The 13,176-nt window shown below is 53.6% G+C and overlaps 1 protein-coding gene across 4 annotated transcripts in view; it reads left to right on the top strand.

Annotated features, from left to right (window-relative positions):
- Positions 1 to 13,176, top strand: part of CNTN2 (contactin 2) — a 34,817-nt gene that overhangs the window by 17,087 nt on the left and 4,554 nt on the right. For 3 of the 4 annotated variants that reach the window (XM_030813132.1, XM_030813133.1, XM_030813131.1), the window contains 15 exons: positions 1,067 to 1,242; positions 1,687 to 1,823; positions 2,260 to 2,389; positions 4,093 to 4,243; positions 4,394 to 4,521; positions 4,851 to 5,026; positions 5,553 to 5,673; positions 6,203 to 6,361; positions 6,866 to 7,015; positions 9,253 to 9,323; positions 9,589 to 9,823; positions 10,193 to 10,305; positions 11,704 to 11,890; positions 12,244 to 12,356; positions 12,830 to 12,998. In XM_030813132.1, coding sequence (XP_030668992.1) covers positions 1,067 to 1,242; positions 1,687 to 1,823; positions 2,260 to 2,389; positions 4,093 to 4,243; positions 4,394 to 4,521; positions 4,851 to 5,026; positions 5,553 to 5,673; positions 6,203 to 6,361; positions 6,866 to 7,015; positions 9,253 to 9,323; positions 9,589 to 9,823; positions 10,193 to 10,305; positions 11,704 to 11,890; positions 12,244 to 12,356; positions 12,830 to 12,998 — 2,216 coding nt within the window. The remainder of the gene's footprint in view (positions 1 to 1,066; positions 1,243 to 1,686; positions 1,824 to 2,259; positions 2,390 to 4,092; positions 4,244 to 4,393; positions 4,522 to 4,850; positions 5,027 to 5,552; positions 5,674 to 6,202; positions 6,362 to 6,865; positions 7,016 to 9,252; positions 9,324 to 9,588; positions 9,824 to 10,192; positions 10,306 to 11,703; positions 11,891 to 12,243; positions 12,357 to 12,829; positions 12,999 to 13,176) is intronic. The other variant, XR_004030125.1, reaches the window with a different exon arrangement.

Raw genomic sequence — 13,176 nt, 5'->3', positions numbered from 1 at the left:
TGTAAACAGTGATCTATTTGAGAATCACAACAGAAAGCCTTCTCTTTCTTGCACTCCTAGAAGAAGGATTCACTGGAACAGGGCTAAGCAAATAGCAGGTGCTCAATAAATGTTTGTAGAATGAAAGAAAGAATGTGATTTGTACTTTGGCCCCCTCCTCCCTCAACTATCTCCTATGGTTACCTGGGATAATCTTTGCCTGTGGGAAGTTTTGGGCTCCCAGAAAATCCACATGAAAAGCATGTGGAAGGGGGGCCAGGTGCGGTGGTTCACGTCTGTAATCCCAGCACTTTGGGAGGCCAAGGCAGGCGGATCACGAGGTCAGGAGATTGAGACTATGGTGGCTAACACGGTGAAATCCCGTCTCTACTAAAAATACAAAAAAATTAACTGGGCACGGTGGCAGGCACCTGTAGTCCCAGCTACTCGGGAGGCTGAGGCAGGAGAATGGCGTGAACCCAGGAGGTGGAGCTTGCAGTGAGCCGAGATTGCCCCACTGCACTCCAGCCTGGGCGATAGAGCGAGACTCTGTCTCAAAAAAAAAAAAAAAAAAAAAGAAAAGCATGTGGAAGGGGAATATATTAAATATATTAACCCATTAAAACTGATACCTCAGTCCGTTTTAGTGCACAGATTACTACTAACTAAAGTCCCTCCGAAAGTAGGGGCAAGGCCTGCCCTGTAGGGGCAACGGAAAAGAGAACCCAGAAAGATCCGGGTCACAGGCCACTGTGGCGGAGGGCAGACCCACAGACATGGTGACCAGTGCGGGGGAGGGCAGGCCAGCTTCAGGGTGCAGACCCTGCAGAAGCCCAGCTTCACTGGCTCCAGGGTTGTTGCAGGGGGAATGGGTAGAGAAGCCCAGCCTCTTGCCCCTTCCCTGCGTGTGCTCTGAGCCTACCTGGGAGAGGAGAGTGAGGATCAGCCAGAAGGCACCCTCTCTCCCTCTGTTCCTCCCAGGCCCAGCATCTCAGGAGGGCCTGAGAGTCTGGGTATGAGGTGCTGCGGGCACTGGAGGGGTAGGCCCAGCTCAGCCCACACCCTCTGGCTTTGTCTCTCCTGCCAGCCCTGTCCCCCGGATCAAGTGGCGCAAAGTGGATGGCTCCCTGTCCCCGCAGTGGACCACAGTTGAGCCCACCCTGCAGATCCCCAGCGTCAGCTTTGAGGATGAGGGCACCTACGAGTGTGAGGCGGAGAACTCCAAGGGCCGAGATACCGTGCAGGGCCGCATCATCGTGCAGGGTACAGAGCCAGGGACACCTTCTCCGCCCCTCCCGACCCCCCTTCCCGCCTTCACCCTTGTCCCCAAGGAAACAGACCCAAAAGTCAGGGAGGAGACTGGGAGGCCCCCTGCATGAGCCTGCTTGCCCTAGGACTGCACTGAGTCTGGGACCAGAGGAGGCTAGTGCTGTGGTCAGCTCAGAGCTTCAGTCAGGGGTGCAGAAAGCACACAGGAAGCTCCAGAATGATTTAAGTTGCGAAAGCAGCCACTGGCACAACCACAGAGTGCCAGCTTTCTTGTGCCTCCTTCTTCCTGCCCCCTCCTCTTTGTCTTCTCCGTCTCAGAATGCTCATGGCGCCCTCTGCTGTCTGGCACAGGTACTGCTGCCCTGATTTTCTGTTCCTTTTAATGAGCTGGAAGCTCCTCCTAGCTCATGCCAGGTTTTCTTTTCCGGGCTCCCACAGCTCAGCCTGAGTGGCTAAAAGTGATCTCGGACACAGAGGCTGACATTGGCTCCAACCTGCGTTGGGGCTGTGCAGCCGCCGGCAAGCCCCGGCCTACAGTGCGCTGGTTGCGGAACGGGGAGCCTCTGGCCTCCCAGGTAGGAGACGTGGGGCTTCCTCCCACACATCACAACTGTGCTCTGCTCACTTGGTTCCCTCACCCCCCAGAACTTCCCCTGCACCACTAGTAGCACCTCTGGGCTAATTAGGGTGTCACAGGGTGGTCCTAGGACCACCTGGGGACTTCTTCCCATCCCAGTCCCATTGTCACAGGCTGGGCCTGGATCCAGGCACAGTTCAGTCACAAAAGAAGTGATGTGGTCCTGACTGGGTCACCTCCCCTTCCAGCTTTGGGGAGGCCTGGGTAATCTGCATCCTGAGGTTTCAGGCGGCCCTGAGGTAGGACTGGACATACGAGCCATATCCTCTAAGGATTATCAGCCTAGAGTCTCCACTACCCCCACCCCTGCCAACCCCTCCTCCCTGTGGCTCCAGTGGTCCTGATCCCCCTGGGCTCTGGGCTCTTCTGCACAGAACCGGGTGGAGGTGTTGGCCGGGGACCTGCGGTTCTCCAAGCTGAGCCTGGAGGACTCGGGCATGTACCAGTGTGTGGCAGAGAATAAGCACGGTACCATCTACGCCAGCGCCGAGCTAGCCGTGCAAGGTAAGGGGCCCAGGGAGGCAGGGGACATCCCAAGGACATGCATATGGTGGCTTTCAGAGCTCTGAGTTTAGGTGTTTCCAAACACACACGCACATACCCTGTGGCAATTTTCCAACTGGTTTTCCAACAGTTTCTAAGTAGGAGAACTCAGAGATTTAAGAAAGGAGATGAGACACAGGGTTGAGAGCTGCCAGAGGGCAGGGTCTCTGACTTGTCCCATGTCTGGCACACGGTAAATGTTTGCTGCAGTGAGTGAAAAAAACAGAAACCAAATCAGTCAGATCTCTATAACCCAACCCTTTCAGCTATGTGAGCTTTGGCAAGTTACTTAGTGTTTCTGTGTTTCAGTTTCTTGATTATAAAATATAGGCAATAATAGTCCTGCCCTCTTGGGCTGCTGTATGGAACAAGTGAGATGAAAGAGGTACAGCATAAAGGGCCTGCCCATCATACAGCAGGTGCCCAGGAAATGTCAGCCAGTGCTAATATTTAGTTGTGTGACTTGAGCTCACTGAGCCTCAGTTTCCTCATCCATAAAATGGACACAGTGATACCCACCACATCAGGTTTTAGTGAAGCTTTGCTAAGAAGCATTCATTCATTCCTTCATCCATTCAACCAATACTTACTCAACACTTCACAGGGGATGAATACAAAAGATACGGTCTCTGCCTTTAAGTAGCTTACAATCCAGTAGAGGGAAAGGGACAAATAAACCCCAAATAAAACAATTAAATAATTTCAGCTAGCCATCAAATATAGTATAAAGAAAATCCAGGCAGGGTACAGTGGCTCATGCCTGTAATCCCAGCACTTTGGGAGGCAGGGGTGAGTGGATCGCCTCAAGCTCAGGAGTTCGAGACCAGCCTGGGCGACATGGTGAAACCCCATGTCTATGAAAAATACAAAATTTAGCCAGGCATGGTAGCACGCACGTGTAGTCCCAGCTACACAGGAGGCTGAGGCAGGGGAATCACTTGAGTCCTGGAGGCAGAGACTGCAGTGAGCTGAGATTGTGCCATTGCACTCCAGTCTGGGCAACAGAGCAAGACTTGTCTTAAAAAAAAAAAAAAAAGAAAAGAAAAGAGAATCCAGTAGAGTGATGGGCGTGAGATGAGCCTGTTAGATGGGGTGGTCAGAGAAGTCCTCTCTGAGGAAGTCTCATTTAGGCTGTGACCTGAATGATAAGGAGCCAGCCACGTGAAGATCTGGGGAATTTCCAGGCAAGATTTACAGCAAGTGCAAAGGTCTGGAGGCAGGAAAAGACTTTACAACTTCAAAAGAGAGAGAGAGAAGAAAAAAGCTAGGTGATTGGAACATAATGAATGGGGGAGAGAGTGGAGCAAGATGTGATTGGAAAGGTGGAGACTTACTTGTGAAGAGCTGGGCTTCACTGAGTGTGAGTTGAAAAAGCTGTTCTTTCCCAGCTGGGTGGAGAAAAGATTGTAGAAGGAAGGTGCAGAAACAGGAAGACTGATGTGGGGTGGCGGGGGTGGTGGTGGGGGGCGGGGGGTGGGTGTTGTCAATAGTCCAGGCAGGAGATTTGATAGCTTAGGCCAGAGAAAAAAGGACTTGGTTCTGGATGCATTCTGGAAGAGGTGCTGGTAGGAGTCACTCATGGGGTGGCCTCAAAGGGCGCGCCAAGTAACGTCTTAATCAACGGTGACAGTACTTTTCTCTGTGACTCTCCCCTTTCCTTCTAGCACTCGCCCCTGACTTCAGGCTGAATCCCGTGAGGCGTCTGATCCCCGCGGCCCGCGGGGGAGAGATCATTATCCCCTGCCAGCCCCGGGCAGCTCCAAAGGCCGTGGTGCTCTGGAGCAAAGGCACAGAGATTTTGGTCAACAGCAGCAGGTACCACCCACACCCCAGCCTGCACAGTTCCTGCTCCTCCTCATTCTCCATGGAGGTCAATTCCCCTCCTGTGACAACAGTCACAGGAGTTGGCCAGTCCCAGGGACAACCATGCCTGAGTTGGCCACATCTGCTTTGTCCTTGCCACAGAGTGACTGTAACTCCAGATGGCACCTTGATCATAAGAAACATCAGCCGGTCAGATGAAGGCAAATACACCTGCTTTGCTGAGAACTTCATGGGCAAAGCCAACAGCACTGGAATCCTATCTGTGCGAGGTGAGGGCCGCCATGTGGGTAGGCCGGGGGCCCAGCCTCCTCAGGGTACTGTCCTCCCCTGCTCCTGTGTCCACATTGCTCCTAGTTGGGTGTCGAGGCCACCCCAGGATTCAGTTTCGCTTGGGACCACCCCCTGGCCACCATCGAGACTCTGGTCTTGCCTCCCTGCCTGCCACACACTGATGCAGTCCTGGGCAGTTGGGACCTGTGGGTCACACCACCTCTTCTCTTTGCTGGGCCTTAGGACAGAGCCTCTCAGCCTGCCCTGCGGCCCCGGCCTGGGCCCGTTTCCTCCCCCATCCACCCAGGGGCCTTGTTTTTCTTGGCAGATGCAACCAAAATCACTCTAGCCCCTTCAAGTGCCGACATCAACTTGGGTGACAACCTGACCCTACAGTGCCATGCCTCCCACGACCCCACCATGGACCTCACCTTCACCTGGACCCTGGACGACTTCCCCATCGACTTTGATAAGCCTGGAGGGCACTACCGGAGAACTAATGTGGTGAGGCCTAGGGCCAGAGCCCCATGGCTTCTCCCTCCTTCTACAGAGACAGGGGCCCCAAGATGTCCTTAGCCATCCCCACCTTTAAGAACCCCATAACCTAAGCGTCCCCATTCCCCCAGGCCCACACATGGCAAGCTCATCCTTGGATGAACAGCCGACCTTCCTGGATTCCACGCAGGGACCATGCATTTAGGAGAGGGTTAGGGACAAACCTGGAATTGTGGGCAGCCACCAAGACACTCCCACTACTGTTCTTGTTAGCCTGCCCCCTAGGGCAAATGACATTATCAATGTGGACAGTCATTGACTATCTCCTGAAACAAACTTTGTTGTTTAGTCCCCAGTGGTTCTAAGTGGTGAGTCGTGATTCCTCCCATTGAACAGACAGGAAAACTGAGATCCAGTGGGGTCCATGGATATCATGGAGTAGGGGACTCCCAAGCTCTGCCTCATGTCTCATGGCCTGCTGCACTGGTCAGGGCCGGTGGTCTGACCTGCTGCCCCTAACTGTCCCCATGTGCAGAAGGAGACCATTGGGGATCTGACCATCCTGAATGCCCAGCTGCGCCATGGGGGGAAGTATACGTGCATGGCCCAGACGGTGGTGGACAGCGCGTCCAAGGAGGCCACAGTCCTGGTCCGAGGTGAGGGGTTTCCCACCTCTACCCCTACCCCAACTCCCTTAAAGCCCAGCCGGGCTGTTCTGACCTGCTTGCCCCATCTCCCCTCCCTTCCCTCAAAGCTGCGGGGAAGGGCTTCTGCTGGAACTCCTGTGAGCTGGATCTACCCTGTGGTTCTTCACAGGTCCTAAATGATCAGGACATTTTTCTTCCAAAGCCAAAATTTTAAAAATCCACTCCTAAACACATCCCAAGACAGGAGTGCTTTACTGAGCCCCAAAGTTTCAAAGCCTAGTGCTGGGAGATCTATGCACCTCTCCATGTGACGGCCTCTGTGAGCCCCCCAGCCTTGAGACACGTCCCTCCACCCTCCAACTGGCACAAGACCCGACTGCCCACATCCCTTGCCCACCCTCCCGCCTGAGTGTGTGTCCACTGCGCCCTCTGCTGCCCTGTCTTGGTACTGTACCAGTTCAAGCCGGGCTGGGAGGAGGTTGGCTCAAATTGGAAGCTGCCCAATTCTGACCCACTGTGCTCTGACCTCTTGGTGCAGGTCCGCCAGGTCCCCCAGGAGGCGTGGTGGTGAGGGACATTGGCGACACCACCATCCAGCTCAGCTGGAGCCGTGGCTTCGACAACCACAGCCCCATCGCTAAGTACACCCTGCAAGCTCGCACTCCACCTGCAGGGAAGTGGAAGCAGGTTCGGACCAGTAAGTGTTGAGCCCCACCCGGGTCAGTGCTGATAAGGCTTGGCTGGGTGTAGGAGGTGGAAAGGGTCAAGGGTTGGGGATCAGGGGTCTGAGGGCCAGGACTGAGCCTGGAGCTTCAAAGAGGGACAAGCTCTGCCCTCTGCCAGCAGAGAGCAGGCAAGCAGGCAGGAAGACAGTCACACAGAAAGTAGGAGAGTCCGGAAAGAGTTAGAAGATGAGGTGCTTGGTCTATGCCCTTGAAGAATTGGTAGGATTGTTACTGGAGCAATGAAAATATTCGTGGGGGCATAGGGGTGTGGGGGTGCACACAGCATTGGCAGAGGCACCAAGATAGGGAAATTGAGTAGTTTTTCAATCATTTCTGAAAAAGGTACTGAGTGCTTAGTATATGGCAAGTACCGAAGTGAGGGCTGGGTAGCTAAGTGGTGATTCAGGCCAGTGCCTGCCCTCTGCACCCAGATGAATAAGCGAATGCTGGAACATGGACTCCCTGGTGCCTTGCAGATCCTGCAAACATCGAGGGCAATGCCGAGACTGCGCAGGTGCTGGGCCTCACCCCCTGGATGGACTATGAGTTCCGGGTCATAGCCAGCAACATTCTGGGCACTGGGGAGCCTAGTGGGCCCTCCAGCAAAATCCGGACCAAGGAAGCAGGTGAGAGTCCTGTGTGTCCCAAAGAACTATCATCAGGGCAGAGACCCTGGCACCACTTATAGGGAACGCCAAGCCAGCCGCAATTATGCTGAGTTCCAACTCTGCTCACAGGCTTCAGACTCTCACAAAACAGAGGAGGACAGAACACCAAGTTGGGACCAGGGCCACTGCATGGACAAACCATCTAGTCCAAACTCCTCATTTAAAAACTGGCCAACCTTACAACTGCATGTGAATTTATAATTTTTTTAAGTTTAATTTTTTAAAGTGGAAAAACCAAAGTTCGGAGAAGGGAAGAGTCACATTGACAGAGCTTGGACTTGAACCCAGGACCATGGGGTGGTAGACAGATGTCCTGCTGAAAGAGTATGCACTACAGAAATCAGTTAATGCTGGCTGGGCACAGTGGCTCACGCTGTAATCCCAGCACTTTGGGAGGCCAAGGCGGGCAGATCACCTGAGGTCAGAAGTTCGAGACCAGCCTGGCCAACATGGTGAAACCCCGTCTCTACTAAAAATACAAAAATTAGCTAGGCATGGTGACACACACTGTAAATCCCAGCTACTCAGGAGGCTGAAGCAGGAGAATCACTTGAACCCGGGAGGTGGAGCTTGCAGTGAGCCAAGGTCGTGCCACTGCACTCAAGCCTGGGCGACAGAGCGAGACTCCATCTCAAAAAAAAAAAAAGGATAGAAAGAAAAGAAATCAGTTGATGTGAAAGATGTGTGTGTGTGTGTGTGTGTGTGTGTGTGTGTGTGTGTGTTCTGTGCAGGGGGCTAGGGAAGCAGCCAGTGTCTCCAAGCCTTTCGATGGTTTCTTTGGGAGCAGATGGAAGGAATAACCTGCCCACAACCCTCAGCAAAAAGCGTGCGGGTGTCAGAACTTGAGTGGGGAAGGAGGGGGAGAAGAGAACCCAGGAGAGAGTGGGGGAGGCACAGGCTCCAGTCAGCATCTGCTGAGAGGCTCCTGCCCATCTCTGAGGGATGAGATGGGGAAGGCCTGGAATGAGAGCCTGGGACCAGGAGCATAGGTTAAGGACCCTGCCTCCCCTCCTCTCACCTGCCCAGACCTGTTGCACTGGATGTGTAGTGAGGGTCCACCTTCTTGTCTTCCTGAAAGATGTTCTCCTACATGCCCCAGACTGACTCTCCAGGCCCTTTTTCTAGAATCACTCAACATTTTTAGCTGGTACCTCTCCTAAGAAATTCCAGAGGGAGCACTTTCTTTGATTGATCCTGAATTTATTGGAGGGTCAAATGTGGAGAAATGAGGGGACTCCTTTATTCTATTATAGTATCCCAGGAGCTGGGGATACTATAATATATGTAGCTGTGAAGACAGCTGTGATGCAAAGGAAACATCACGGGCTTTAAAATCAGAAGGGCTGAGTTCAGATTCTACCTGTGCCATGTATTACCTGTGTGACCTTAGGCAAGTTGATTAACTGCTCTGGCCTCAGTCTTTCCACCCTGAGAAGGGCAATAATAACACCCACCTCACAGGATCAAATGGCCAATGTGTTTAAGTGCCTCTTGCAAGTTACAGGGCCCTAAACTATTGTCATCAGAAGCAAGTGAAAAATCTCCAGCTGCTGGATTCTCTGCGGAAATATTTTGACCCCCAGCCAAGTTACTCTCTACCAAGCTGCAGGAGCTGATGAAATAAATTCTTGTTTTAATATCAGCCTTGTTTAATACTAGAGACAATTAGGAGATTAAATCTGCAACAAAAAGAAAAATAGTAATATATCACCCTGGAGCCCAAAAGTAGTTTGTTTTGTTTGTTTGTTTGCATTAACTGCAGTTCCGGGTTATTTATTCCCCTTATTTTAAAGCAAATGAGAGTTGGTCTCTGTGATTTAGTTTAAGTTGATGGAGTAAGGAGGACAATGATCTTGCGTGCATCATCTGCTCTATGCTAACCACCGTCTTGTCTAATTTCATTCTCATTATGGCCTCTGAGAGAAACATAATTATCTTCATGGAGAAGAGAATCAGAGGCTCAGAAAGGTTAAGTAACTTGCCCAGGGAAGCACAGCTAGTAAATGGAGGAGGTGGGATTTGATTTCAAGACTGCCTGACTCCAGAGCCTATGTTCAGAGGGACCACTGGAGGGCAAACCCAGGGCCCAGTTGAAGCGGTTCCCATCTTACGATGCTCTACAGACACAGGCTCGGGGCTTTCATTTCTTCCTTGCTCATTAACAAGCCATATTGGTGTCCCTTGGCGCTTGACAGCCCCCTCGGTGGCACCCTCAGGACTCAGCGGAGGAGGTGGAGCCCCCGGAGAGCTCATCGTCAACTGGACGGTAAGCTGCAAGGGTCAGATGTCCTCCTTCTCCTCCCTAACTCCTCTCCCGCTTGAGCAGCTGCAGAGAGGACCACTGCACAGCTCTGACGCAAACGCGGATAACTTCCTGTCCCCCTTCCACGCACCCGCTGCCCCTTACGCGAATCCACGCTGCAGGCGTAGGCGTCCAGGGCTGCTACTCTTGGCAAAGGTTGGGTGGGGCCAGGGAACGGGCAGGGACACGTGCCGCGGACCCTCGCCCATGCCACGCTCTTGCCCCTCAGCCCATGTCACGGGAGTACCAGAACGGAGACGGCTTCGGCTACCTGCTGTCCTTCCGCAGGCAGGGCAGCACTCACTGGCAGACCGCCCGGGTGCCCGGCGCCGATGCCCAGTACTTCGTCTACAGCAACGAGAGCGTCCGGCCCTACACGCCCTTTGAGGTCAAGATCCGCAGCTACAACCGCCGCGGGGATGGGCCCGAGAGCCTCACTGCACTCGTGTACTCAGCTGAGGAAGGTGGGCTGCCCCCGGGCCCACTGCTCGTCCCTACCCCAGCCACTTGTCCACAGAGGTGTGGGGTGGGGGAACGCTACTCATCTCCCAGCTCAGTTCCATAGGAGGAGGTTGAGAGGACACCTGGGTTCCACACCACTGGCCTCACTTCCAGCTCTTGCTACCTTGTCTCCCTTCGGGGTTAGGAAAAGGGAGGCTCTCTGGGAAGAGAAGTGGGCCCTGGAGCATTGCTCAGGGGGCTCCCACTCCGTCTTCATCCTGAGCCCTGGGCTTTCCTCCAAAATCTTAAGCAAAGGCAATCCTGGTTGGGGGCTGCTCTGCAGGACACAGAGGGGCCCTGGGAATCCAAACCCATTCTGTATCGGTCCCCAGAGCCCAGGGTGGCCCCTACCAAGGTCTGGGCCAAAGGGGTCTCATCCTCAGAGATGAACGTGACCTGGGAACCCGTGCAGCAGGACATGAATGGTATCCTCCTGGGGTATGAGGTGAGCACCAACCTGGGGCTTGGGAGAGGAAGGGGTGCTGGGGCTTCAAAGCCAGGTGGGAACAACTCACAGATCACTAATCATTCCTCCTGGCGTCCCTGGTTCACTGACATGGCAAACTGAGCATCCAGTCTATGCAGCACTGTGAATGCAAATTTCACTAAGACCCCATGGCAGGCCGGACGCGGTGGCTCATGCCTGTAATCCCAGCACTTTGGGAGGCTGAGGCGGTAGATCTCCTGAGATCAGGAGTTCGAGACCAGCCTGGCCAACATGGTGAAGCCCCGCCTCTACTAAAAATATAAAAATTAGCTGGGCGTGGTGGCCCATGCCTGTAATCTCAGCTACTTAGGAGGCTGAGGCAGGAGAATCGCTTGAGTTCAGGAGGCAGAGGTTGCAGTGAGCTGAGATTGCACCACTGCACTCCAGCCTGGGCGACAGAGCAAGACTCCATCTCAAAAAAAAAAAAAAGACCCCATGGCTTATGCCCACTGGGGAAGACAGACCCTGGGGGCAGCCTTAAAGTAAATGCTTGGCTAGAGCCAGCATTGGAAGCTGGGAGGGTAGAAGGAACAGGTTCTGGGAAGGGGCATGGCCTGCCCCTTTCATCCCAGAGCCCATTCAGGCTGGCCTGTCCAGGGCTGCACAGAAAACAGCCTGAGCCGTTCTATGGACAGTTGATCATCCTGTCCCGGGGGAGTCTGGGGCCCAGCAGTCTGGCCTGTGTCCTGGGCCCATGAGAACTCCACATAGGGGTACCTGTGGAGCAGATGACAAGTGAGGGGAAGCAAGAGGGAGAGAAAGAAGGAAGAGCAAGAAGGAACCATCAAGCTGGGCCTACTAGTGATAGCACAAGTTCATTCCAGTAAAGTACTCTAGATTTGAGTACAATAGCTTAGGCAAGCCACAGTGTGGAGATAATTCCAAACTCTGCCCTTGATTTGAAAGCATATTTAGCAGGTCTTCATGCTATGATTACCATGAAAATGGGTTTTCATTTATTAGGCAACCTTCAGAAGCTTGCTTGGGGCCAGGGGACTACTTTGCAGTACAAATAAGCATTTTCTGTCCCTTAGCAGAATGCCTACGGTAGCCCCCCAAGTTAATGAAATGAGATGGGTTCCAGCAGGCCATTGCTAGGTTGAGCCTGTGCCACCGGCTCCCTCCCTGACCCATGTCTTGAGCACCTTCCTTGAACTAGGCACCAACAGACAGCAGGGACTCACACCCACACGGCCCTGCTGTCTGGGTGCTCATGGTCTAGTGTCCAGGTTCCGAGGCCTGAGACTGGGTCACAAGGACCAGGATGAGCAAGAAAGGAACAGAATGTTGGGGGCCGGGGCAGCCCTGAGATCCTGGGCTTGACTACTACCCCTTGGGTACCCCCGCCTCCTTCAGATCCGCTACTGGAAAGCTGGGGACAAAGAAGCAGCCGCAGACCGAGTGAGGACAGCAGGGCTGGACACCAGTGCCCGAGTCAGCGGCCTGCATTCCAACACCAAGTACCATGTGACCGTGAGGGCCTACAACCGGGCTGGCACTGGGCCTGCCAGCCCTTCTGCCAACGCCACGACCATGAAGCCCCGTGAGTCTGTCTGCCTGGGGTGGGGGTAGGGGAATATGTTGGAGGGTGGGTGCCTCTGAGATCACTCTTTCCCGAATGATAAGACAAATGCTCTAGCCCACCAGCTCTGGTCTGAACAGAAACTAGGCAGCGAGCTTAATGGAAATAAGGGAATGGAATTCATGGCCCCTGAAGCGTCTCACACTTCTCCAACCTTTGGATTTTCATGGGCTTTGTTTCGTGGACATGGGTGACAGAATGTGCTGGGTGTAACTGCTAGAAGCAAACATCCAGAGAAAGGCTGGCTAAAGGTGAGGGGGTGCGGGGTGCCAGGGAAATGTTTGGACATCTCTCCAATTCTTCCTCTCTGGCAGCTCCGCAGCGACCTCCTGGCAACATCTCCTGGACTTTCTCAAGCTCCAGTCTCAGCATTAAGTGGGACCCTGTGGTCCCTTTCCGAAATGAGTCTGCAGTCACCGGCTATAAGGTGAGGAAGGAATCAGCTAGGCCCAGAATGGGAAGGAACAGCTCCTCTGTGTTTCCAGTGAACATAAGAAGCAGCAATTTATAGCAAGAGGCATCTGAGTGAGACATAAGCAAAGGGTTTGTGACTGTGAGAGGAATGAAATTCATGAACGATTCTCTCGGTAACTTGCAGTAGAAACTATAAAAACAGGGGCAGATGGTATCACTGCAGAAAGGCAGAGTTCACAGGGGCAATGATGGACTATGGGGATGGAGTATGGGGGTTCTTCTAGCTTAAGGAGTCCACAGAAACAGTTCAGTGGCCTGCAAGCTTTCCTCCACCAATGAGGAGCTTTGTCAATGGGGAGGAGGGGTGAGGAGGCTAGACCTCAAGAGCCCAGAACCATCAGGGCTCCTCCCAGTACCTAAAGCTGGGAATGACTCAACGATCAGCCCGGTGTCAGGAAACTCCACCTGGAAACCTCCTTCCCACAGATGCTGTACCAGAATGACTTACACCTGACTCCCACGCTCCACCTCACCGGCAAGAACTGGATAGAAATCCCAGTGCCTGAAGACATTGGCCATGCCCTGGTACAAATTCGGACCACAGGTCCCGGAGGGGATGGGATCCCTGCAGAAGTCCACATCGTGAGGAATGGAGGTGCTGCCCCTCCCCTGCCCTTATCCCCTCGAGAGATTCAGGATCCACCCAGATACCTGAGGGGATCATTCCCACCCAGGCCAACTCCAATCTCTATCCGCAAAGGAAAGTGGAAGGCAGGCAGGAACCAAGTGCAAAGTAGTCCTAGAACTGCCTTGCCAGCACATTTCTACCCAGC

The sequence above is a fragment of the Nomascus leucogenys genome, chromosome 5 (genome assembly GCF_006542625.1).
Source record: "Nomascus leucogenys isolate Asia chromosome 5, Asia_NLE_v1, whole genome shotgun sequence".
Lineage (NCBI taxonomy): Eukaryota > Metazoa > Chordata > Mammalia > Primates > Hylobatidae > Nomascus > Nomascus leucogenys.
The sequence above is the reverse complement of the archived record's forward strand: the minus strand, read 5'-3'. Positions and strand labels throughout refer to the sequence as shown.